This window comes from Tribolium castaneum, chromosome 4 (assembly GCF_031307605.1).
Source record: "Tribolium castaneum strain GA2 chromosome 4, icTriCast1.1, whole genome shotgun sequence".
Lineage (NCBI taxonomy): Eukaryota > Metazoa > Arthropoda > Insecta > Coleoptera > Tenebrionidae > Tribolium > Tribolium castaneum.
The window spans coordinates 20453704-20481184 of NC_087397.1; the positions used below are offsets into that span (position 1 = coordinate 20453704).

Below are 27481 nucleotides of genomic sequence, written 5' to 3' on the forward strand. Positions count from 1 at the left end.
TGTGCAAACAAATTCATTGCAGCCACAGGAATGCAGGATACAATGTGACAATAATGACCAGTACCGATGTCAAAGCTTGTCAAACACTGTCAGCAACATAAGATAACTTGGATTGCAAATGCAAATCGTAATTAAAATTAGATCAAGACTTAAATGAAATTTGTTTTTTTAGGTTGCATCGGCAGATCGTCAGGCTCTTTTCTTATCTGAATCACCCACTATGTTTACCTCCTAACTAGCTCTTAAGTCAAAAACTCTGTGTCGGGATATTCGTTTTTGTTTGTAAACATTTTTTGGGCGTAAAAATTACAAACTTAATTTGAAAATGATGTTATGTTAGTGTTATTCGGGTGTTTTTGTACATTTAATTTAAGTTCAAAATTCATGTTTAGCGGTTTAACAGATGCGCTGTGTTGCCAGTACTATTTTAGTGTATCCCTTTTACTACTCCACAGAGACAAATTTCTCATCGCTTATTAATTAATAACTCCAAAATTTGGACGGTGACCCCGAGTTTTTTCCTCTTAAAATACTTATTAGATGTTGCTGAATGTTAATTTAGTTTTTTAAAAAAATCCTAAGAATGGTTTGGTAGACCAAAAAACGTACAAAATAATTTCGATCCTCCACATACCGCAATGTAAAAGAGAGTCAAAAATTCAATATTTGCGAAACTAGACGGCCAATCTTTTTCATTTTTGCATTATCGATGCGGAATTCTTTGAACAATAATCTTTTAAAATTTAAAAGATATTTTATGAAAGTGAATTTAGGCATCAACTACCTTAAATTAGATCAAACGTGGTGTTACTTTTTCTCGAGCTTTTAGGCGCGCTTCTGAATGAATACCTATTTGTTTTATGAGATTTTTTCAATCTGGATATAGAATTACTAACTTTTTTTGGAAAATTTTGTGTTTTTCTCAGGCGGAAATTTTGTCAAAAATGTTGAAAAATTGTATACAAATGTATGCTCTGAATTGATGCAGCAAATTAGATTTTATTATTAATTTTTTGTTTAGGCTCTATTGCTGAGGAGAGATTTGCTTTACTCGTTAATCTGGGTAAAAAAATTACTGATTTTGGAAATGAAGAAAATAAAATATCTATGAATGAAGAAAACATTGATGAAACTTATGGAATTAATGTTCAGTTTGAAGAATCAGAGGAGGAAGATGATGAAGACATGTATGGAGAAGTTCGCGAGGATATGGATGATGAAGAAGGAGAAGAAGCTAAAGAGGATAGTGCTATACATGCAGAGAATGTAAGTTTGATTTATTATCTTTTTTGTTTTATTATTATAAATATTATTATTATTGCAACAGCTTGGTGGTGTTGAAGAAATGAAAAAGGAAAAAGCACTTCATCCTCTTGATATAGACGCTTATTGGCTGCAAAGGCGCCTTTCAAAAATTTATGACGATGCAATGGTTTCGCAGGCAAAAGCGGCGGAAGTGTTAAATGTTCTTCGCGATGCTGGAGATGATCGAGAGTGCGAAAATCAACTTGTTTTACTACTAGGTTACGATTGCTTTGACTTTATTAAACAGTTGAAAAAACATAGGCAGATGAGTAAGTTGTTGCCATTTCCTACAGCTAAATTTATAACCAATATCTATTTTTATTTGTAGTTTTATATTGCACATTATTGGCCAAATCACAGAGTGAATCAGAAAGACAGAAAATCAAAGATAAAATGTCTGAAGATCCCAGTCTTACTCGTATTTTGCGTCTTCTGGAAACCGGAAAAGGGGATGATGATGGTGAAGACGAAGAATCAACTTCAAGATCATCAAGCCGAAAAGATCAATCGGATGAGATGGATACAGGTAGTGGAGCACAAGTTGCTGGATCAAGACACCTACTTGACTTGGAAGATTTGGTGTTTACGCAGGGATCGCATTACATGGCAAATAAACGCTGTCAGTTACCGGATGGATCTTTCAGGAAGCAGAGGAAAGGTGAGTGTGATCGTTGATGTTTTTTCTGATTGTGATATTGTTAGAGCAGTTCGATGAACTAGAAAATAATCCTTTCTTTAAAATACGTGCGTTAAATATATATATACACAATGTCATAAAACACAAAAAACAAATTTCATTTACGTCTTGATCTAATTTTAGCTACGATTTGCATTTGCAGTCCAAGTTATCTTATGTTGCTGACAGTGAGTGCTTGACAAGTTTTGACATCAGTGCTGGTCATTATTGTCACATTGTACCCTACATTGCTGTTGCTGCTATTTGTTTGCCTAACGTTTCACGAATAGACAACATCCTAGTGGCGTGATTTTTACACGTTTTGAGTGGGAACTTAGAAGAAATTGGCCTTTTTATCAAAAAAGAAAACATACTGCTAGGTCTTTGGGAAATGAAGTTCGCGTATTAGCTTACATGACTCAGAACCAACAGGCATCAGCCGGATTTCAGTTTGTTGTATTCTGAGGGGAAATAAATTTCATCAGATTGGATTTTTGCCTGTTTATCAAAACACAAATGCGAGTTGACATAACTTTATTCAGAAAATTTTATTCAGTAATGAAGTCAAATTTTTTAACAATGGTAGTACACAACTGCCATGACTATGCTTAGAAAAATCCATTGTGGATAAGTGAAACACATTTCCAGTAAATTGGTTTGGTGAACATTTAGTGTGGCATCTCGCATCTTCGTGAATCGCATAATCGGGCCATTTTTCTTCCAAGAAAAACAAGTAAGAGACATGCATTGTGAACGCTTTTTTCGCTAAAAGTAATTTTTTGTCTCTCTGTTTATAACTTGGATCCAACTTGAAAATTATAATTTAAATTAGATTGAAGGCGTAAATCAAAGGTGTATTTTGGGTTGCATCGCTAGATCGTCAGGCTCTATATCTTATCTGAATCAACCTGTATTTGGATTTGTTTGTTACGGTGCTCTTTGATTTGAAGTCGATTTTATTTAAATAAAAAGTTCATTTGGTTTAAAAAAAACGGGAAATGAAATTTGACCTAATATAAACTGGAAATTTAATTAGTCAATTTATGTCTTTTTGGCAGTAGTATTTGTTAACAAATAAATTTTATAATATCCACATCTTAGTGAAACAGCTAGGACTAGCATAGTATAAATGCAAGAAAGATAGTAGATCTAGCGGCGGAATTTGTTATCGGCAAAAGTGATAGGAATTTAAAAAAATGTGAGAGCGAGGGAAGTGTTAAACGAAATGCCGGTTCTGGTCGAAAACGATGTACAAACGCTTTGCAAGATGAAGCATTAATTACATTTTTAAGAGAAAATCCAATGGCCGATTGTGTTAAAGCAATTAATGAAACAAACCATCTTTCTGGCATTCCGAGCTACCGCCTATCGTCGCATTGATCAATCGGAATTGGGTAACTATTATACAGTTAGAAAGCCATATTTTAAAAAATGGACCCAAGTAATAGAGATAGTGGAACTTGCAATGGAATTTCTCCTATAAAACAATATTTGGGACACTGTAGTCGTTTCAGATGAGAAGACACTTAAAAGTCGTGTTACGAAGGCAGAATCAGGGTTTACCTAGACGCCAATAAATACCCGATTTGAGGAACAATACACACAAAGCAGTGACCACCCATTTCTGACACATCAACATCAGTGCAGTTTTTTTAACCTAAAAGGCCGTTTCAAAATATAGAAATCACCGCCTTCTTAATGAAATGTATCAATATCCCACCAGGGCATTTCGAAAAAAATGCATTGAAACAGTGACTACATAATTACACGTGTTGTAATGTGTAGTGCGTCAATTTCTATCGTCAGCTGCTAAGAGTATCAAGTTATTAATGAGCAGTGACGAAACACGAACCATCTAAACCAATAAAGAAAAACGCAACTAACAAAAGCTCGACAGAAAAGATACAACAAAACACCATATGCTAGACATATTTTGAAGTTTTGAAAAACAATTTACCGTCAAGTGCAGGATGTGTCAAATATTCCGCGCAAACTGTAGCGCTGACGAGAATCACTTGAACTTTACAAGTGCCCAGGCAAGATATAGTGTCAGTCTATACAGATGACGATGATAAAACTTTAATAAAATTGACAGAATTTTTTCTGACAATTTCCGTTTTTTTTAAGACAACTGTAGGTGAGTACGAATATGTCGTTTTGAGTTGCAGTGGGACAGTTCAAAACCAACTTGGAATATGTTCCATTCCCTAGTCGCTAACCACCCTTACTTTAAAATTTGTAATAGCACCCTCAACATTTTGAAACATTTTATGTCGATGTTAAACTCGAAAACGTATCGAAAAAAATTTTGCATTTACGGTTAGATAGGCTTTTTATCCCCTTTCCAAAAATATTTCAAATAGTTGGGGGTGTCATTTAAAATTGTAAAGTAAGGGTGGTTAAAGACTGGGGGATGAAATCTAAAACGTTCTTGGCTTTCAATTCTTTCATCGCATCTCAAATCGACATTTTTTATTTAAATTAAATTGGCTTCAAATCAAAGGATTTAAGTTTAAAATATAAAACCACTCAACTAAAAAACGAAGCGATAAAAACATTTTTTGACAGTTAGATAAGTTCATTTTTTCTTTTCTAAAAATGTTTCAAAAAGAGAGGGTGTCATTTAAAATGTGAAAGTAGGGGTCAGAAGCTATTAGGGAATGAAACCTAAAATGTAACTTGTTTTAAACTTTCTCATTGCATCTCTAATCGACAATTTTTTTATTTAAATTAAATTGGTTTCAAATCAAAGCATACTAAGATTAAAAATTTCAAATTTAAAACTACTCTTATCTAAATAACGAATCACCAAAAAAATATATTTGGCAGTTAAATACGCTAATTTTTTACGAAAATGTTTAAAAAAGTAGGGGTTCTATTTAAAATTTTAAAGTAGGGGTTGATTAAGGTATGAAACCTAAAATGTAACTAATATTGGTTTTGAACTTTCCCCACGCAATCCCAAATAGATTTACTCAATTTTAAAAGTTATTGAGACTGACTTTTTTGAATGAAAGTCAAAAATTAATTTAAACATAAATTTGATTTAAGGTGTTACGTAATCTTTGCTGACCAAAAGTGTATTTGCAGAAAAACAGAATTGATTTTATACGAACCTTAATTCTTAAACTGAATTAGTAAAAAGCCTTTTTTTGATTTTGAGACTTTTTGCAAAACAAATTATTAATTAAAGGGCCCAACTTGGTAATACATAAATTATGAAAATTGTCAGAGAGGCTTTAGAAAAGTTCCGAGATTTATAACTGAATCACGAACTCACGAATAACTATACTCACGGTTGCGGTGGATGTAACTGACTTAGAACAAATATAAAAATCATAATTACGATCTACAGGCTGTTTCGTTTAAATGCCACATTAGAAGTATTGTAAGTTGTAATAAACAAATTTATCTGAAAGCTAGTTCTCAGCCATAATACATTTTTTGAGTTCTGCTCCTTGAAAACATTTTCAAGATGGCGACATTTTCGGTTTTACCGCTATCAACGCTATCAAATATTTTAAGGTTAAGTTTAGACAACTTCATGTACCCATTATTTTTTTCAAATGGGATGTTTCAATTTTTATTTTATTAGATGGAGGAGAATTTTTTTCTACATCGATCTGTATTAGTATTCCCTATAGCTATATGTGATAATTTTCAAATTGTTGTTTTTTTTGACATTGTAGGAAATTTATTACTAACGATAACTATTTTTGCTTAGTTTGCTATAGAAACATTTTTGATTAAACAAATGACAAATTGTTATTCGTTCGTGAAAACAAAATAAATTCATTGAATGTTGGTTTGAAAAACTTTAATTTCTCACATTTTTTCTCTTGTTTCTATGGCAACTTATAAGAAAAGACCTATGACTAACAAATTCTTCAATCCCAACAAAAAGTTATTGTAACTTGAAAACTATTAAACATAAGTATAGGGAATGTTAATATAGATCGATGCAGAATTAAATGATCTATCATTTAGGGTCGGTTTACAGAAAGCGAAATTAAGATTTAAATCAAAATTAAACTAATTCGAATTAAGTTGCCATTTAAAATCCACTGACAAATGTCAAGTTAATGGCGATTAAAATTTAATTGCAATTAAAATGTTCTGTAAACCGGCTCTAAGGACCGGTTTATAGAAAGCTTTATTAAATTTTAATACGTTGAATGAGTAGAACTCGGGGTTAAGTTCATACTGATTTTATTACAAAAATGATTCGAATATATACAAAATTTACTTACAAACTAAAACAGTGTATCTAAAACAATGTTAATTTAAATAATAATTTGCCCATTTAATTTTTAAAACTATTATTGTTATTGTTTAGTTGTCGCTGGTCAAGTGACCCACTTAAGTCATTTTGCTGACATTCGCTGATGCCGCGGAAATGCTCGCATGGGTTACTTAACCGTTGCGACAACTTTCATGAAAAATTCTTAAATTTAAAGAAAAACCCTGTTTAACCCCATGGTTAAACAACGTTGTTAATAGTTAACAACGCGAATAGACCAATCAAATTGATTCAGTTTGGTCACGTGATCAGTTAATCACGCATTTAATTGCAGTTTAAATTAATTACGCTTCTATAAACCGATCGTAAGTGAAATAAAATAAAAACTTTTTCTCAAAAACCATGCATTTTTGGCTTAATTGATACCATTTTAACGCTCCTGTGATGTGTTCGAGTTCAAAATGGCTCACTATGTACATAGATGTTGGTTTTCAGTCATATTTTTCTGTGATTCATGAGTATTTTACGTATTAAGTCCGGAAAGTGAGGTTTTACTGGACGAGTAAGCAAATACGCGCTTTCGAGTAGCAATAGAAGATCACTTTCCGGGCGTGAATCCTACAACATTTTTTTATTCGTCTCTAAGGAGCATCTAACGTCATTAACAATGCTAAAAAACACGACTGCAGTTGCAATACCTCATTCTTCAAGCAGCATTTCTGCACATAATTGTACATTTAATATTTATAATATAAATCCCTAAACTTACAACTTCACTGTCTCGTGACTCGGACTAGCCCCTGAAAAAAATTATCCAGCGGACTAGTAAAATGGTACTTTCCAGCATGAATACTGTGAGAGTAAAATGTTCATTACGGTACAGTTAAAAAAAATTTGTTTGTTTTGATTTAGATTTTTTCAAACAAAATTTGTACATATTGGAAAAAAAACTTTTTCAATTGAATTTCTATTATATTATATTGATATATTATTATATTTTAATTGAATTTATATTAATTTTAGGATACGAAGAGGTACACGTTCCTGCTCTAAAACCTAAACCGTTTGGAGATAACGAAAAGTTACAATCAATTGATCAGTTACCCAAATACGTTCAGCCTGTTTTTGAAGGCTTCAAAACACTAAATCGTATTCAGAGTCGCTTATATAAAACAGCACTCGAATCAGATGAGAATTTACTCTTGTGTGCACCTACAGGTGCCGGTAAAACCAACGTAGCACTATTGTGTATGATGCGTGAAATAGGCAAACACATCAACACAGATGGTACAATAAACGCCGATGACTTTAAGATCATATACGTTGCACCAATGCGTTCTCTCGTACAAGAAATGGTCGGTAATTTTGGGAAAAGATTATCGAGTTACAATATCACTGTATCAGAATTGACTGGTGATCATCAGTTAACTAGAGAACAGATCGCTGGGACACAAATCATCGTATGCACCCCTGAAAAGTGGGATATTATAACACGAAAAGGAGGCGAAAAAACATTCACTTCGTTGGTAAGACTAATTATTATCGACGAAATTCATTTGTTACACGATGAGAGAGGTCCGGTTCTGGAAGCTTTGGTTGCTCGAACAATTCGCATGATTGAATCGACTCAAGAAGACGTACGTCTGGTTGGTCTTTCGGCTACTTTACCTAATTACCAAGATGTTGCCGCGTTTCTTCGAGTCAAATCAGATACTGGTCTTTTTTATTTCGATAATAGTTTTCGACCAGTTGCTTTGGAACAACAATATATCGGAGTGACGGAGAAAAAGGCTTTGAAACGGTACCAAGTAATGAATGAGATTGTTTATGAAAAAACCATGGAACATGCAGGACGCAACCAAGTGTTAATTTTCGTTCATTCGAGAAAGGAGACGGGAAAAACAGCGCGTGCGATACGTGATATGTGTTTGGAGAAGGATACTTTAGGACAGTTTTTGAAAGAGGGATCGGCTTCAATGGAAGTTTTGCGAACCGAAGCGGAACAAGTGAAAAATCATGAATTGAAGGATTTGTTACCGTATGGATTTGCGATACATCATGCCGGAATGACGAGGGTTGACAGGACATTGGTGGAAGATTTGTTTGCAGATAGGCATATACAGGTAATTTGAAATTACTATTTCTCTCTTTTCTTTGTATAAGTAAATTTACTAGCAAGAAAAATTAATTACTTTAGACGAATTTAGGTTTTAATAGAGGAGTACTTCTTAAATTTCACTCCTACTCTTATTGGGTTATGCGATTATAGTTATTTATTTAACGAGTTTGAGTTTAAATCGGACATTTTATTTCACGAGCGGATTATCAAACCATGAGAGAAAATAAGTTGAATACAACATTTTTATTTTTTGAATTAGACGCAACGAGGCTTAAAATTGTTTTAAATCTATTAAAAATAATCAGACGTTTCGTATTGAGAAATGTCAAACAGTTGGCAAAACTGTCTTACACAGGAGTAAGTTAATCCCACGGCTGTAGTGATCTTCAACTAAGGGATTAACGAAGGTTTATTTCCAAGATGCATACAAAGCTTTCTTCCCAAGCGGCAGAAGTGAAAGAAACGTGGCTTCAAGCAGCAACACGATCGTGGGTGTAACAAGTACTAGTGCAACCAGCGGTGTTGTAATCGACGGCACCAAATCAAATAATGAATTTGTTGTTAGTGTTAATACAGGCTGACCCAGGGGTGCGTAATCGGTCTATAACTTTTTTGCTATTGAAAATACTGCGATGCCGTTTTTATTATCCGATAAATCAACTTAAAGTCCACAAACTAAAAATATTTATATTTTACACAGGATGTTGTTATACCGGGTGATCAACCAAAGTTATGTTTTTTTTAATGGAACAGCCCATATATTTTTGCATAATTAGATTCTACGTAAAAAAACAAAGGTACTTTGTATATACTATTATAGGCCTATCTTTTTTTGTTTCGGAATTATTCAACTTTTTGTGCTAAAAACAACTAACATTTAAAAAATCACTGTGAAGCCGCCAATGAGTATTTTCCGACAAATTTTCGACAGAAAAACTTAGAATATCTTGTAGTTTTAGCATATAGTCAACTTTTCGTTATAACGCACAGATAATGTACAGGATGTGCCAAAACGCAAAAAGTTGAATAACTCATTTTTTTTCAAATGGAACAGCCTGTATTTGCTTACACCTATCAATAGCAATTTTGATAAGCTTTCTAATGATGTACGGTTTGTAAACCAAATTTAAAAGATTTCTCGAGATTTTCAAAAAAATGGAAAAAGTGCATTGTGCTTTCAGAACGTCAATTGAGCAAATTGAAATGTATTTCCAAAATTTTCTGGTTGTAAAAATTGTTACTTCTGAAATTCATTGATTTGAGTTGCAAAAAAAGCAAAATTGTAACTAAGTATCTGTGGACAAAATAAAATGGAACAATTTTTATTTCGCTGATTTACATGATTTAATTATAATTTAAATACTCGTGGAAATTCATGTTGTTCTTGATTAGAAACTTTGCTTCATCCAGACCCAGGATTTCTACTTATTGTTTCTTGTTTCCATTTTTTTAGCTTCACTATATGTTAGGTAGAAATACATACTCGAAAAGGGTTCTCATGTAGCAAAACATTTATACACAGAGAATTAGTGATACCAGAATGCAAAAGATTTATTATCAGGAAAATTATTAAAGATGTTGACAGCTATAATTGATTAGAGCTCGGAAACTCTGTAAACGACCACGATAGGCGGAGCCAATGCGTACTTCATCGAGTGGGGAGATCGAGCAGTGGCGTAGCAAAAAAATATTCTGTGATCAAGAAGGGTTTGAGATTTATAATTTGTAGTTGTTACGATTTTCTCTATTCAATAATAGCAAGATGAAATAATAAAAATACACGTTGATTTCCTAGAAATACAAAGCAGAGAGGTCGAATAAATAAAAATACACAATGAGTAACGAGTAAAAACGCGTTTATTGCAAAAAATGTTTCTACTGGTATCTTTACTATAACTAGTAATATTGAAATGTTAAACTTTAAGACGAATTCCATACACATGTAAATACACGCCACGCTACTGTTTTCTGCCAACACCCCTAATTTATAGATTGGACTCGTCCGTGACGAGTTTTCGTCTCTGCGCACTCCTACCACCGTGGACGATCTGTCATTTTGCGGACTCTACTCTATCGATTTAAGCAATAAATAAGTAACGTCAAGACCGTCACAAAAAAATATGAGTCGGAAAAGCAGCAACTGGAAATTTTGTAGATTATCCCGTTTTCGTAATAATTAAATGACTCTTAGGCAATTCTACAATCAAATTTTATTTTATCAATTGGTTTCGAAAATATGGTTCAAAAACGAAGTTTCACACCCTATTTGAGTCGTGTAGATGCAAAACCAAGTGTATGCTCTAGCGTTTTTCACTTTTCTAATTTGATACTATCGCCTAACGAGCAGACTGACTTATCAGCTGATTTAGATTTAGAAGGTAGCTAACATCTATTAAAACATTTCATCTAAAGCCGTTAAACCTTTTCCGGATCTATTATAACAAGATCACCACTTCACATTACAACAAATTCCGATTTTTGCAACTACAGCTCTGTATGTTATTGCTTTGCATTACCATTTGACATTTCATTGGCAGTTAGCAGATGTTGGACTTTTTTATCAAAGATGTTTAAAAATTTTGTTACCTTCAATTAGTTTGCTGTTACTTGTTCGAGATTTGATTTTCAGTACCATTTTGTTAATTATTAAATTCATTGAAGAGACTATATTTTTACTTTCCCTATTTTGTAATCTTACCAATAATTATTTAGTCCTGGCTAAGACGTAAGCTAAGGGAGCAAATTCTGAGAATATTGTGTAAGAATTTCGTTATAAACATACTGAGAATTAGGGCTAGCTGTCAATTCAATAAACATTTATTTCAAAAACACAGTTCTCTAAAAACTACCTCAATTTTTTCGACAGAAATGCCTTCCTTAAATTACTCTTAATTTGTTTTATTTAGGTAGTCTCAGACAAAGTATCTTTAGATAGTATAAATAAGATATAGTAAGTAAGTAAAGTAGTAAGTAAGTAAATAAGATAGTATATTTAGATAGTATAAATGTACATACAGCGTGCTCAAAAACTGGCGCACCAACTCAATGGTGTGTGATAGACTGGTTACATATAAAGGTAAAAATAGTAAAAAAATTCTTTGCATTAAAGTTATTGATAAATAACTAATTTTAAATAAATGATATGTGGCAACGTTGTCTAACAGTCATAATCGCAATAGAATTTGATCAACAATAAAAATAAATTATTTTTGAAACGGTTTCCTAGGAAATAATTCCCAGTGTTGGCACATTTACAAACTGTGATTTTTTTTATGAATTTTAATTTTTTTAAATTAAAAAAACTGCTAAAGTCTGATGGAAAATTTAAAAATAGTTGTTCATCATTGTGTTAGGGAACGATTACTTAGTGTGAAACATAAAAACATTAAAAAATAATGAAAACTGAAGAAGTTAACAAAATAAGTTTGTAGCTCCAGATTTTTTAAAATATGACTTTAGGAATTTTTTCAAGATTTTTCCCGTGATCCACACATGCTTCTCAACAAAGTACCACTGAGTTGGTGCGCCAGTTTTTGAGCAGCCTGTATAAATAATCAGTTTTCATAAAACGTGTGGAATAACAAAAAAACATTCTAATTTTATAATTTCTTCTAGGTGCTGGTGTCAACTGCAACACTTGCCTGGGGCGTAAACTTACCAGCCCACACAGTCATAATAAAAGGAACCCAAATTTACAATCCAGAAAAAGGCAGATGGGTTGAATTGGGTGCTTTGGACGTTCTTCAAATGTTAGGTCGTGCCGGCCGACCTCAATACGATACCAGAGGTGAAGGCATATTGATAACCAATCACAGCGAACTGCAATACTATCTATCACTATTGAACCAACAATTACCCATCGAATCTCAAATGATATCAAAATTATCAGACATGTTAAACGCTGAGATTGTTTTGGGAACCGTACAAAATGTACGAGATGCCGTCACATGGTTAGGTTACACGTATTTATACATTCGAATGCTTCGACAACCAACTTTGTACGGTGTTTCACATGATCATTTCAAACAAGATCCGTTATTGGAACAACATCGAGCTGATTTAATACATACAGCTGCATTGTATCTCGATCGTAGTGGTTTGGTTAAATATGACAGAAAAACCGGTCAGTTTCAAGTAACCGAACTGGGACGCATTTCCTCGCATTATTATTGCACCCACGAAACGATGCAAACTTACAATCAATTGCTCAAACCAATGTTGAGCGAAATTGAATTGTTCCGCGTTTTTTCCCTATCGTCTGAGTTCAGGAATATAACAGTCCGTGAGGAAGAGAAACTTGAGTTGCAAAAATTGATGGAACGTGTTCCAATCCCGATCAAAGAAAGTATCGAAGAACCAAGTGCCAAAGTAAACGTACTGTTACAAGCGTACATTTCTCAACTAAAACTGGAAGGTTTCGCACTTATGTCCGACATGGTTTACGTAACACAATCAGCTTCGCGTTTAATGCGTGCTATTTTTGAGATTGTTTTACACAGAGGTTGGGCACAATTGGCCGATAAATCGTTAGCTTTGTGTAAAATGATTGATAAAAGAATGTGGCAGTCGATGTCACCGTTGCGCCAATTTCGCAAAATGCCGGAAGAGATTGTGAAGAAAATTGAAAAGAAAAATTTCCCATGGGAACGTTTATACGATTTGGGACCGAACGAAATCGGCGAATTGATTCGGGTCCCAAAGTTGGGCAAGACTATCCATAAATACGTTCATCAGTTCCCCAAACTTGAATTATCAACGCATATTCAACCAATTACCAGGTCAATGTTGAAGGTTGAATTGACCATAACGCCTGACTTTCAGTGGGATGAGAAACTTCATGGAGCGTCTGAAGCGTTTTGGATTTTGGTGGAAGATGTGGATTCAGAGGTTATTCTCCACCATGAGTATTTTTTGCTCAAAGCGAAGTATTCACAAGACGAGCATTTGGTTAAATTTTTTGTCCCGATTTTCGAACCTTTGCCACCTCAGTACTTCTTACGTATTGTGTCAGATCGATGGATCGGAGCCGAGACACAATTACCAGTTTCTTTCCGACATTTGATACTACCAGAGAAGAATTTCCCACCAACTGAACTACTTGACTTGCAACCTTTACCAGTCACTGCCTTACGGAACGATAAATTCGAGTCGTTGTATAACGACAAGTTCCCGCAGTTTAATCCAATTCAGACGCAAGTCTTCAATTCGGTTTACAACGGTGATGATAATATTTTTATTGGTGCCCCGACCGGTTCTGGAAAAACTACAATCGCTGAATTTGCGATACTTCGCCTTTTTGATAAAAACCCGGAAGGTCGGTGCGTTTATCTCGTTCCGAAAGATGCATTAGCTGAGTTAACGTTTGCCGATTGGCACAATAAATTTGGGCAAATTTTGGGCAAGAAAGTAGTGCTCCTAACTGGTGAAACCGGGACTGATTTGAAGTTACTGGCAAAAGGTCAGATTGTTATAAGCACGGCCGAAAAATGGGATGTATTGTCGCGAAGATGGAAACAAAGAAAGAATGTCCAAAATGTGAATTTGTTTATCGTTGATGAGTTGCATTTGATTGGTGGGGAGGATGGGCCTGTTATTGAAGTTGTGTGTTCCCGCATGCGATATATTTCCTCACAGATTGAGAAACCGATCAGGATTATAGCATTAAGTGCGTCGCTTATGGATTATCGAGATGTGTCTCAATGGTTGGGTTGTAATGCCAATGCAACGTTTAATTTTCATCCGAGTGTGAGGCCTGTACCGTTGGAATTGCATGTACAGGGGATTAATATTACACATAATGCGTCGAGACTTATCGCAATGGCGAAGCCGGTTTATAATGCTGTGGTGAGGTATAGTCCACATAAGCCGGTTATTGTTTTCGTACCGACGAGGAAACAATCACGTTTGACTGCAATTGATTTACTTACGTATGCTGCGTCTGAGGGACAGTCTAATAAGTTTTTCCATGCGGAGGAAGAGGATATTAAACCGTTCTTGGATCGGATGACTGATAAAGTAAGTATGAGTTACATACAAGGTTTTATGCGCAAGTTTTGTAAATTACTCAATTGATTCAAAAACGGGTTTTAATTGTGGATCCAGTTTCCTTTTTTTTTTCTTATCGAGGTAGAACTACAAATATGTCTCTCCACTCTGCGAATTTTCAGTAAATACCCAAATACGATTTCCAAACTCAAGTCTGATTCAATAGAGGGTTACTTCTGACATGTCCTAAGATGCAACCAAAAATACCAATTGCTCTTCGGAAATAACCCACTGTTAGCTCACCCCATGGACTCACCCTGTATTTACTACAATTGGCCGAATTATCAATCTTTGAAAAGGCAGGTGGAAATTTGAGTTTTCTCTACTCTAAATATTTTGAAAACAGCTAAGCTATCTTATTAGAATAACTCGAATAATTGAAAAAGGTAATGAAGATCATAGATTTTTATTTTAAATACCAAAAAAATATCAGAAACTGATAAAACAAAAAATTGCACAACTAGGAACCGGAAGAAAAACTATTCGCATTCGCTAACTCGTTTTATTTTTACTTACATCATTTTTCAACAAAGTATCGACTTTTGTCATAGACAGAAGCACAGGTAGGTCAGAGTTTTGATTATATCCAAAAATGGCTATTTAAGTGACTTTTTGCGTTTTTATTGAATTTCCACTAATAAAAGTGAAAATCTATCATATTTCGTTCATAAGAAATAAAAAATAATTTGACTTAATTTAGATTTCAGTTAATACATTTTAGAGCCTAATATCAAAATGGAGAAACAAATCATCTCAAAATTTTTTCTAGAGGAAGTTTGCTTGAAGATTTCCAATCTATTTTTACCTCTTATCCACAACACTAGAAACAGTTTTTGAGATATTGGTGAAAGTTTGGTTTCTCAACATACATTAGTTGTTGTAAAAGAGTACTTTTAGTTTTTATATTAAAATTAACTAGATCAGACAATTGAATCTGTGATCTATATTCATTTTTTGTCTACGAACGATAATTTTTAAGCCATCAGTCAAAGTTTGAGGGGCTGATTAAAATTTAGTTAATCAAAAACCAAAAAATATACAGGGTGTCTCAGCTAAGACTTTCGAGCCTGATATGTCAGATATTTGTTAACGGATTTTTGTGAAATTTAAAATGCAGATATTTTAGAAGGTAAAGATTAAAATTCAATTAATGCAACAACTCAAGTCTTAAAAACGTAATTTTTACATGCCTTTTTAAAATGTTAAGCCTTTTAAGATTTTTATTAAAAAATTAATCATCAATGAAAAATGATGTAAGAAAAAACTCGTTTGTGAAAGAAGTTTGTTCTGCAAGAAAAATGAGAAACAAACTGTTAAACGTGGATACAAATTCAAAAGGTCCCTATAAAACATATGCGCGCTACCACTAAATTTTGGTTACTCCTACTCGCACAAACGTGTCACGCAAATGACATTTCACATTTATCTCTCATCCTTACAAAGTTAACAAACAGTATTTTTAACTTCCTTCTTGTACTGGATGCTTTAATTCGTTCAAAAAGGACAAAAAGACTGAACAACTGAAAAATTTTAGGCACTTGAACGTTCAGGAGTTTGGAAATGTTTATCGTACACTGCTGATTAAATTCCCTTCAAAAGCTGATGTTACAGCCCCAGCTATTGCTTCGCTTCCAGTGACGACTTTTCATTTTATCCTCATTCGATTTAGTTCACGTACGCTTCCTGTGTCTTCAAATTATTGAAGATTCTTTGAACTTTAAACTTCATGAATAACATTTCACAAGAAGTTCAACGAAACTTTTTATGGAGGAATATTGTTTCCTTTTTCAACAACACTGAAATTTCTGTGTTTTACTTTTCTGATAGCGCACACACTTTTGACAGATTTTTTCAATGGTACACAAAATGCCGCATAGAAATGCTTCATCAATTGTTTCAAAAGGTGACTGCCCAAATACTTTCCAAAATTTGGATTAAGTTTTTAACAACAAAACCTAATTTTTTTTCTTGGATCAGCAGAGCGATTTGGTGAATTTTTGTGTGGCCATCTATATTTCCTAGTTTGACTTAATCTTAAATAAAAGAAATGTGTTTTAAAATTACATTTTTTAACTTGAGGTCATTTTTTTGACCCTAATTGAAAGACCACCTCCTAAAATATGTACATTCTAAATTTCATAACAATCCGTTGGCAAATAACTGAGATATTAAGCTCTATATACTATATTGTTTTTGTCTGGGATTTCTAAACTGTCTTTATTTCTCATCTACAACTAATAAGAGTTTTTAAAAACGAAGATCACATAATGTGACCACGTAAAAGGAAAATTACTGTTTTTGGCAAAAATATATTAGCTCAATTTGTTATAGCATCATTTAGGCTTGGTGTTCTAGTACGATTAAACTTCAATTTATTCTTATCTCTCTGTTATTTGGTAAGTATTTGACTGACGTTGCTATGTTTTAACTGGGTTTTAAATTCATTTTTATAAATGTTTCCAGAAACTGGGCTTTAAACATTTACATATTTTATTAACTTTTTATTACTGATAAAAATAAAAGGATAAAACTTCTGTAATATTATACTATTAACAAACTTTTTTCAACAAGCTTTTCAAAACTATAGAAATGCCAACGTTGCATTTTAAATAAGGTTGATAAAATGTAAAATAGTTATTAATGATTAGATCTCTCATTGAAAGTATAAATTACATTAGCGCGTATTCTGTAACTTCTTAACGGGTGGTTAAAATTTAACACTGGTTAAAATCGAAAATTAGAAATTTTATTGGTTATTACTATAGGAACAACGATTAACGGTCTTTAAATTTTAACGGTTTCGTTACAGAATACGGGTTATAAGCGCGTATTCTGTAACTTTTTTAACGGCTTGTTAAAATTTAACGCTGGTTAAAATCGCAAATTTAGCTATTTTATTGGTTATTGCTACACCAACAACGATAACGGTCTTTAAATTTTTACAGAATATTAGCTGTTAATGTTTTTGAAGTGCATGAACTACTATAAATGTTAGAGAAAATGCGACGTTGGTATTTCTATAGTTTTGAAACAGATAATAATATGCTATTTGGTTCGTTAACAAAAATTGGTTGGAGTAATAGGTGAGTACGCGCTTTTAATTTTTTTAATGAAGTTGAACAGTTTTGACACAATACTGCAGCTTTTCAAATGTAAAAATATTTAAGGATTTTGAATTTGTTTTCATTATTTGTCTACGAGGGATAATATGTATTTAAGATATTTGCCAAAGTTTGAGGAGCTGTTTACAATGTAATTTGTCATAAACCAAGATTTTTTCAAAATTCGTTTTGGTAAAGTAGAAAATAAAACCAACTCATACGTACGTTATTTTCCTTGCAGAATATTGTTTGGGGATTCTGCAGCTGTCTTTATTTTTCATCATCAGTTTAAACATATTGATTAAAGTTTGATTCCCCAAGATAAAAATTTGTTTGAGTCAAGGTTGTTTTACGAGGGTGGATAAAAAAATATTGTTTGAAGAAAGTACTCTGTATTTTTTCACATGTTTTTCTTTCCAAAAATAAAAATCGATTCGAATCGTATCAATATTGCTCTTTTCTTATTTGAAAAAAAACTACTTAATGGATTAGGCTGAAATTTGGTATGGTGTTCTCTGAAATATGGTAGTATACGGTGATTATGTTAACACTTCCTTGCCAAGTCTACTTTTTTCAAATAAACTTAGAATTGCACGGCATTCCTGCTTCGGAATTTACAATGATTTGACTTATCAAAAGCTGTTTTGCTTTACTTTTACTTAAATAACTTAAGTAAGTAAATTTTGTTAAACTTGTCTGTCTTCAGACAAATTTGCAAAGACAGCTTGGCTTTTGAGGAATAATTGATATAAATATTTTATACAAAAAACGACGCAAAATTGGAAATTGAAAAAGCAGGAGATAAATAATTTTGTTAAAACGTACAAATAATTTTTTGAATTTTGTAATGGTTAATAATAATTACTTCGAATAACGAGTACAAATTGTGCAATGAAACGTAAAAAAGGGAGCTGGAGACCCAACTAATAGAAAAACATGCCGTAAAATGGATTTTTAAAGGCCAAGTACGCTGAAACAGCAATTACACAACACTTTAGAGATACATTTGGTGGCATATTTACATTCTCAAAAAAATCGTTTTAAAGAGCGAATAATTTTTTTTCAGACTTTGAAGGAAACGCTTTCCCAAGGCGTTGCATACATGCATGAAGGTTTGACAGCAAGTGATTTACGCCTAGTTGAACAGTTGTTTGACTCGGGGGCGGTACAAATTGCTGTTGTTAGTAAGGATTTGTGTTGGACCGTGAACATTTATTCTTACTTGGTTATCATAATGGACACACAATTTTACAATGGAAAAGTTCATTCCTACGAAGATTATCCCATTACCGATGTGTTACAAATGGTGGGACGTGCTAATCGTCCATTGGAGGATGATGATGCGAAATGTGTACTAATGTGTCAAAGTACCAAGAAGGATTTCTTCAAGAAATTCCTAAGTGAGCCGTTACCGGTTGAAAGTCATTTGGATCATAGATTACATGACCATTTCAATGCCGAAATCGTAACAAAAACTATCGAAAATAAACAGGACGCTGTTGATTATTTGACTTGGACATTTCTGTATCGAAGACTTACACAAAATCCAAACTATTACAATTTGCAAGGAGTTACGCACAGACATCTTTCTGACCATTTGTCAGAGTTGGTGGAAAATACTTTGTCCGATTTGGAACAGTCAAAATGTATCAGCGTGGAAGAGGACATGGATTGTGTGCCACTTAATTTGGGAATGATTGCGGCATATTATTACATCAATTACACAACTATTGGTATGTATACTACTTTTTAAGTGATTTTGGATAAAAGCGTGGTTATGGTTGTTTTTTGTCAGGTTTGTCAAATTTTTTGTACAAAGTTTCATTTCTTATTACTGTTTCAAAATTTCGATCTCTTTCCCTTACACCTCAGAGTTTCGCGACATTTCTCTAAACCTGGATAACTTTTTTGCGGAAGTTTATTAGGCATATGATCAACCTTAAAAAATCAGGATTTTGCTAAATCAGGTTAAAAAAATCACTCTCGAGTGTTGTAGCACGTTCTTTTGACTGTTGTAGCACGTCTAGTGTTCGAAAACGCAAATTTGATAATTTTTTTCTTTTTAGGCGTTTATTAAGCACATTTTTAAGCTAAAAAAAGTTTTTCGCAAAATATCGCTAAACTAAACTAAACTAGGCTAAGACATCACTCTTTCGAGCATTGTAGAACTATTTCAAAATCCACTCTAAATGGTTAACTTTTTCTTTTTTCGAACATTTATTAATCACATCTTGGAAATGTCGCTAAATCAAATAAAAAAATCACTATTTTGTGAGCGTTGTAACACGTTTTTCGTTTGAAAACAAGATTATCCACCAAAAAAAAGTGGTACAATTTTATCTTTTTTAGAGCATTTATTAAGAACGAAATTATTATGACAAATTTCGTCAAAAATCGGTTTAATGGTTTAATTTTTTTTCAGCTTTTATTAGTAGGCACATGTTCAAGCTAATAAAAATTTTGGGAGATGTCGCTAAACCAGGCTACTATTTCAAGCGCTGCAGCACATTTTTCGTTCGAGAACGCTATACTTACGAGAAATTACTTAAAAAATTAGCCAAATGAGTAACTTCTCCCTTTTTCGAGCGTTTCATTAAGCACATGTTTAATAATCTTTAAAAACTTTTTTTTCTCGGGAAATGTAGTTTTGGATTATTGTTTATTATGCACGTGTGAGCTAAATCGGGCTGAAAAATAACCAAATCTGATCAAAAATAACATTTTTTTTTTGGTTCGGAGCATTTCAACACTTTTTTCATACAAAATCTAAGTTGAAGACCTCGGTCGCAAGAAGGCGACAATTTATCACATGGCAACAACAAAAATGTTTCAGGCTCAAAATCTGCTATTTCCGAAATATTTTGTCTAGTTAAACACAAAAATCATCATATAAAAAGTGATTAGTTCTTATTTTCAAGATAGTATCTATATCTATGTATGGTTATCTACTATAAAAGTTTTGTGATTTCTTCTACATACAATGTATTATTGTCTATATTTATATTATATATTCGTATTATTGTCTATATATATATATATTCGTATGACAGAAAAAAAGACAATAATACATTGTATGTAGAAGAAATCACAAAACTTTTATAGTAGATAACCAAGTTTTAGCTTCTGGCGACAGTTGATAGATTTCATTGAAGGCTCCTTGAAAACTGGTAATTAAATCTTAGTGTAGCTGGTTTGTGGAGAATTTCATCTCAGCTTGATTCTTTGTTTGACCTTTTAAATTTTTAAAAGTTTCAGACATTTATAGCAGGTTTACAGAACATTTTAACTGTAATCAAATCTTAATTCGAGATTAACTTGACATTTGTCAATGCATTTTAAATGATAACTTAATTTGAATTAGTTGAATTAAATCTTAATTTCGTTGTTTACCGGTTCTTAATTTATAAAAAAATATTACTAGCACTTGCAATTTTTATTTTTAGATTAGAATGCCACGGAAATGTGTTAATGCCGTCGACAACTTTATTGTTATTTGAAATTATTTCCTTTAATTACTTTTTTAAGTTCTTCATTTATAAACAAATATTGCAGGAATTATTGTCTTCTTAAATTTAACTTAATTCAGTAATCTTTATAGGCTGTTGCGTATTTTGAGAACAAGAGTTAATGAAAAATGTTCTTGACCCAAAATTAGTGAATTTAGCTGTTAACATTGTGTAATAAAATTGGGAGTAACTTTAATTATTCTCCACCGCCTTAAGTATTTTGTTAAATTCTGTTTTTTTTTGCGTATGATCATTACTCTAATTTGGCTAAAGCTGGCGTTTGAAACAATCATTTAATTTAAAAATGTATTTTAGGGAAACAACGAGAGAATTTATTTTGTTACTTTCCTCTTTTTGCAACGAGATGTCTTCAATTACTTTGAGGAATTTTGTTAGAAATAAACCAAAAAATCAGATTAGATCGAAATAGAATTGCTTTTATGGTATTTTGTGAATCTATTTTTTTTAAATTCGATTTTTGCATCATATTTCCATAACAAAGCCTTATCCAAATACATTGCGTGGATTTTGATTTTTTCTTTTTATCAAATTGTTGAAATTTTCAGAACTATTCAGTTTGTCACTGAACAGCAAGACCAAAATTCGTGGTTTATTAGAAATCATATCGTCGGCAGCCGAATATGAAGATCTTTCCGTACGTCATCGCGAGGATAACATTCTTCGCCAATTGGCAACAAAATTACCAAATAAACTGACATCTTCCAGTGGAAGTCAACCGAAATATAACGACCCACACGTCAAAACAAATCTTCTCATTCAAGCACATTTGTGTCGACTTCAGCTTGGTGCTGAGCTTCAAGGCGATACAGAAATTGTACTAAGCAAAGCAATTCGACTTATTCAAGCTTGTGTTGATGTACTTAGTTCAAATGGATGGCTTTCGCCAGCTGTGGCCGCTATGGAATTGGCTCAAATGGTGACACAAGCAATGTGGAGTAAAGATTCGTATTTGAAGCAATTGCCTCACTTTACGACAGAAATTATTAAGAGGTGTACGGATAAAGGAGTCGAAACCGTGTTTGATATAATGGAATTGGAAGATGAAGACAGGTCAAAGCTGTTGCAGTTGAGCGATAGTCAAATGGCTGATGTTGCCAGATTTTGTAATCGGTATCCAAATATTGAATTAAGTTACGAAGTTTTGGATAAAGATAAGATACATTCCGGGTCTTCAGTGCATGTAGCTGTGCAACTTGAGAGGGAGGATGAAGTGAATGGGCCTGTCATTGCGCCCTTTTTCCCACAGGTAAGTTGATGTCTAGTTTGCACCTAAAAATGATTAGAAATTATGGTCGGTTTCATAAACACTTTAATTCTCCATTCAAATTTAATCTCGACTTAAACTATTTCACAATCACCTTAATTGTACATTGAAAAATTAATGCCCCTTTAATTCTAACCACAATTTTTGGCCATTAACGTATTTAATTCTCCATTTAAATTATATAAAAAATTTGCAAATCAACATAAATGAACGAAACATAATCGAAAGTAGCAATTCGTGTACTAAGAATCAAGTAATCAAGTTTATGATGTGTGATGTTGCAAAGAAGAAAAAATTAAATTTTGAAAAAAAAGATTTACAATGAAATGGATGATTTAGAGGATGAAAAAAAAAATTAAGAAAACGAATATGCTAATGTTAAAAACATAAATCACAAAGCACTTTGCTGAGTTATAACAAAATAAATACTAATTGTTCTTTAACTTTTGTTATTTAATATTGTTGTTTTAATTCCAGAAGTATCTTTTTTTATGGTCTCAATATCCCACATTTTTTATGTAAGATGAGACTGCTTTAACTTATTTTTTTAGTTTCTCCTCCGTTTTTTCTTGTATTATTTTTCTAATTTTTAGACAGCCTAAACTCTGCTTCCAAATCTCTGCTTTCAAATTGTTCTCCCCTCGTGCCCCGTACAATATTTATAATTCGCTGCAGCTATTTTTCTGTCGTAGTTTACAAATAGTCGAAATTGGTTTTAATCTGCTCCAAATTTCAGTGGCTTGCTTTTATTAAATTATTTTATTTTCTAATTTACCGTCTTACTTTACAGATGAATGAATTTTATCAATCATTTTACGGTAGAAAATATTTTTTAAAACAATAAAACAAACGACACACCAAACGTTTAATAATTACATAAAAGTTTACGTTTTCTTTAAACTGTATTTTGTTAGTCGTTTCCACCCCAAGAAAATTCAATAAGTTTTAGATTTACTCAATTGTAACATCATTATTTTGCTGCATTTTGCAAACTTGTTTAAGGGTATGTGGTAGACTGGTAGAAAACAGCTGTTGACATTTGACAGTACTTCCTAACCTCTTTTAAGATAAATGAGTTTAAAAAATTAACGGCATTTATTTCTAACAAAACGTAATGAAAATGATTAGGTATTAGTTATACGTATTTCTATATATGAGTGTATAGTGCATTTTTTGCTCACATACGTGATGTCATAATGCCTAACATACTGTGTATGTTGGTACAAATGGGGTATGTACGTACAGGATGCTGCATTTTTTAACTTTTTTTACATTTTTTTACTTAGAATTTAATAAGGTTATCAGTGGCTTTTTTATTCATTCGTTTAGCTGTAATAACATAAAGTTGTATTTTTAAATGGGAATCATAATTTACTATGACACTTTCGAAAAGTTTATTTCTACTGAACTAAAAACACTATAAATACAGTTTGATATTTGTATATATTTTGATTATAAATATATTTAAATTATTTGATAGTAGTTGGCTATGAACAAATTGTTTCACATAACAGGTGTGAATAATTTAGAAATTTTGTGAACAGTTATTAAAGTAAAAAATGTGAAATTATCAAAATAAGCTGTGTTAAAGTTATTTTCAATTGAACAGTTTTGATAGGACCCGAGTTATAATCTCAATTGGCATTATTTTATAGGTCCTTTTTGAGGTTCATTTATTGTCTCATAAATATGACTAACCCTGTATAATTAATACATTTTTTCCAACATTTCATGTTTAATTAGAAAATAAAATGACAATGTAAGCTTGCCATTTTAAATCTAAAAACAAATAATTTTTATTAATTGTAAAAATTTGATGTAATAATAATTTATTCTGCTGTTTTTGAATTAATTAGTGTTTAAAAAATCATTTAATTATAAATACTTGTTGGGTAATGTTTTCATTCATGTCTCATTGAAAATCCAATTTTTTTTTTTATGGCCTACTATAAAGAAAGAGCGAAATGTCATGTTTTTTTTAATATTTAAAAATAATGTGTTACACAAATAAACATATCAAATCAGAAAAAAATAAGCTTTTCAAAAATTTCTCAGCCGTCTATGATTCCTATTTAAAAAAAATAAATCTTGACGTTATTACAGCTGAACGAATGGTTAAAAAAATCGCTGATAACATTATTAAATTCTCTGTAAAAAAGTGCCTTTGTTTCAAATGTGTATCTTTTATAATAAGGAAGATATGAATTTTTTAAGATTTCGCAAAAATGAATACTTTTGTTTATAAGTCGAAAACAAAAGACGATAGCGGGATGTGGTTTTGACCAAAATCAAACGGACCCGAGAATGTGTCACTCGTTTTTCTCTAAACCTTTTAGATTCGGGGATCCCCTATTCGGACATCCAAAATGCACCTTGTACAAATCGAAACTACCTTATTAACCTAACCTAAAATTTCAGCGTCCTATTTAAGCCCTTTAGGGGCTGAATAACTAAATAGTATTATGGAGATTATGATAGGAAGGACATTTTGTTGACGATAGATGAAAAACGGCTCTCACCCTCATGACACATTCAGTTTTTATGTGACTGATGACTGGCATTTCGCTATTTTAATTTTGCACGATTTCAATAACATACAGTTTTACCTTGAAATTTTTTGATGCTGCTACGTCCCCGAATTAATTATGTTGTTTATGTTAAGTTACCCTTTTAATTAATTATTAATTAATATTAATTATTTTATTTTTTGCAATTTTTAGAAACGTGAAGAAGGATGGTGGGTTGTTATTGGTGATCCGAAAACCAATTCCTTGCTCTCCATTAAACGCCTTACTCTTCAACAAAAAGCTAGAGTCAAGTTGGATTTTGTTGCCCCTAGTCCAGGACACCATAATTACACTTTATATTTTATGAGTGATGCGTATTTGGGTTGCGATCAAGAATATAAATTTTCAATAGATGTTGGTGATTTTGAAAGCAGTGAAAGTGAGTCAGAGTGAACGAGAAATATTTAGTTGAGAATAGGTAAACTTATTTTGTTATTTAAGATTCGTACAATAAAAAGTATGTTTTTCTGAAATTTTATGTAAACACCGATTGCGTTCATTTTCTGATTACCATTTAACATCCATAAACTCCTTAAAATTATACATACCAACCTTTTCACTAAATCCCATCAAAATGTCCAACTTATTAGTTGGTTATTGAAAGTTATGGTATCGTTATCAGGGAACATCTAACAGCTAATGCTTGGAGGAATGAAAAAAACTGGAAAATGCTTCAAAATTAACTAAAACAGTCCTTTTTCCGTTGTACCTACTCTGCATAGTGTTTTTTCTGAAAGGCATTCTTTAGGAAACTCATTCGACAATTGATAGGAAGTTATAGGAAATAGGAGGTAGGAAGGATGGAACTACGATCGATCCAGGAAATTCTGTTCAAAAATATAATCTTTGACCTTTTTATAAAGTGTGGCCTATATTTTATTGAACGTCACAACCCTTTTCTTAATTTGGAGACGCTCCAACATTGAAGCTAGAAAATTATTGTTAAATATAATGTTTTTTTTCTTGTTCTTTGTTACATACGGTTCTTTTTTTTACAATATTTTGCGCCACTACCGCTTGTGATGAAACATCGGCAGTTTACAATAACACTGAAATGCAAATAACTACAATAAAAAAAGGTTTTGATACATGCTCCCTAAAATCGTTATTTGGGAAATGCTTTGACTCCCCAAAATATCATTTTAAAGGACAAGTGGTCATAGCAACACTTTGCGGACTCTAATTTATTTATTATTTGGCAAAATAATTATTGATGTTTCAATAAATCAGTAGTTGCTATGAGTATCGATCGACTGCACTTATGATGAAGGTGCATTGGAAATCTAAAGAATTTTACAATTTTGTTGTTTTAGAGTTGTTTAAAGTTTGTTCGTCGCCTGGTCCTTAATCCGATTCGTTCGCTAAAACTATTTTGCGGACTTGTTACATAAATAACTATTATTTTAAAAAAGAACTTAATTTGACTAGATGTAATTCCTAATTTAATAATTTTTGTAGGAACGGCTTCACTCAATGACCTACCAATCAATTTCAAGGGCTAAAACATGTGTATAAGAAAAGATAGGTACTTTTAAAGTTAAATCCTTTGTGATAAAGTGTTATATTTAATAGAAAGTGTTGTAGCAAATTTGAGTTAGTATAAAGTAGTTGAAAAAAATAAAAAAGGCAACAAATAAAATAATTAAAAATAAATAAATAAAAAGTCTGGCACTACGACATGATAATGGAAAATTCTAGTAAACAGTGTTAATTTTCTATTTATTAAAAGTGACACAACATACAATGTTTTCCGTCTAAACCCCACATTAGAAGTATTGAAAGTTCTAATAAAGATATTTATCTGAAAGTTGGTACTTACTCATAATACGTTATACGTTTTTATTGAGTTCAATATGTCAGCACTTCCGGGTATGCCGGAAGTCGCTAATAACTTTTTTATATTAAATAGAAAGCTATGTTTTCCACTGCGTTTTTGGATTAGTTGAGTTATTTTTTTAAAGGAGTTTTATTAGCTTTTCTTATACCTAAGTTTAACCATTTTCGAGATATTTAGGAATTTTTGAAAATTTTTAGATTTGCACATGTCACTCGGAAAATCGGTAATTCGCTTAGTTTTAGACATTTCGAAATCATATTTGGATAATTAAAGAAGAGGGCTTATAATAATATAATAAAGTTAACAAGCCCCAAAATTAAGTTTGAGCAATTTCAGGTACCCATAACTTTTTTTTCAAACAGGAGGTCCCAATTTTTATTCTATTAGATGAGGGAGAATCTTGTTCTACATCGATCTGTATTTCGTAGTCCCTATACCGGGTGAATCAAGTTTTACACTCAGGCACGTTATACCTCTTTATAATGTATCTAAAATTCTAAAAAAAATCTTATATGATTTTATTGTATAGAAGAACGTTTTGACCAATTTTTTAATGTTTACTTGTATGGTGTGTTTTTTCACTTTCGCTTAGCTAACTATAGTCTAATGTCAACGATTTTTTGTCTATAGGTGTATTTTGAGGTAGTGCATCAATGTCCCTAATTAAATTTTCGAAAAAATATGTTGTTGATTTTTAATTTAAGTTTTGACATTGGGGCAGCTTTTTTCCCATGAATTTTGGTAGAATTGTAAATCACTTCCACAAAAGGTCTCTATCAGGATGGTGGTTTTCAAAAATT

At 32.2% G+C, this 27481-nt stretch overlaps 1 protein-coding gene across 1 annotated transcript in view; it reads left to right on the forward strand.

Annotated features, from left to right (window-relative positions):
• Brr2 (Brr2 U5 snRNP complex subunit) overlaps nucleotides 1-25328 on the forward strand; it is a 29207-nt gene extending 3879 nt beyond the window's left edge. Inside the window, exons 4-11 of the mRNA XM_965461.4 lie at nucleotides 1022-1266; nucleotides 1328-1574; nucleotides 1634-1963; nucleotides 7245-8344; nucleotides 11956-14355; nucleotides 18553-19219; nucleotides 21559-22259; nucleotides 24998-25328. Of these exons, the coding sequence (XP_970554.1) occupies nucleotides 1022-1266; nucleotides 1328-1574; nucleotides 1634-1963; nucleotides 7245-8344; nucleotides 11956-14355; nucleotides 18553-19219; nucleotides 21559-22259; nucleotides 24998-25237 (5930 nt within the window). The 3' untranslated portion in view covers nucleotides 25238-25328. The remainder of the gene's footprint in view (nucleotides 1-1021; nucleotides 1267-1327; nucleotides 1575-1633; nucleotides 1964-7244; nucleotides 8345-11955; nucleotides 14356-18552; nucleotides 19220-21558; nucleotides 22260-24997) is intronic.
• Nucleotides 25329-27481: the final 2153 nt, after the last annotated feature.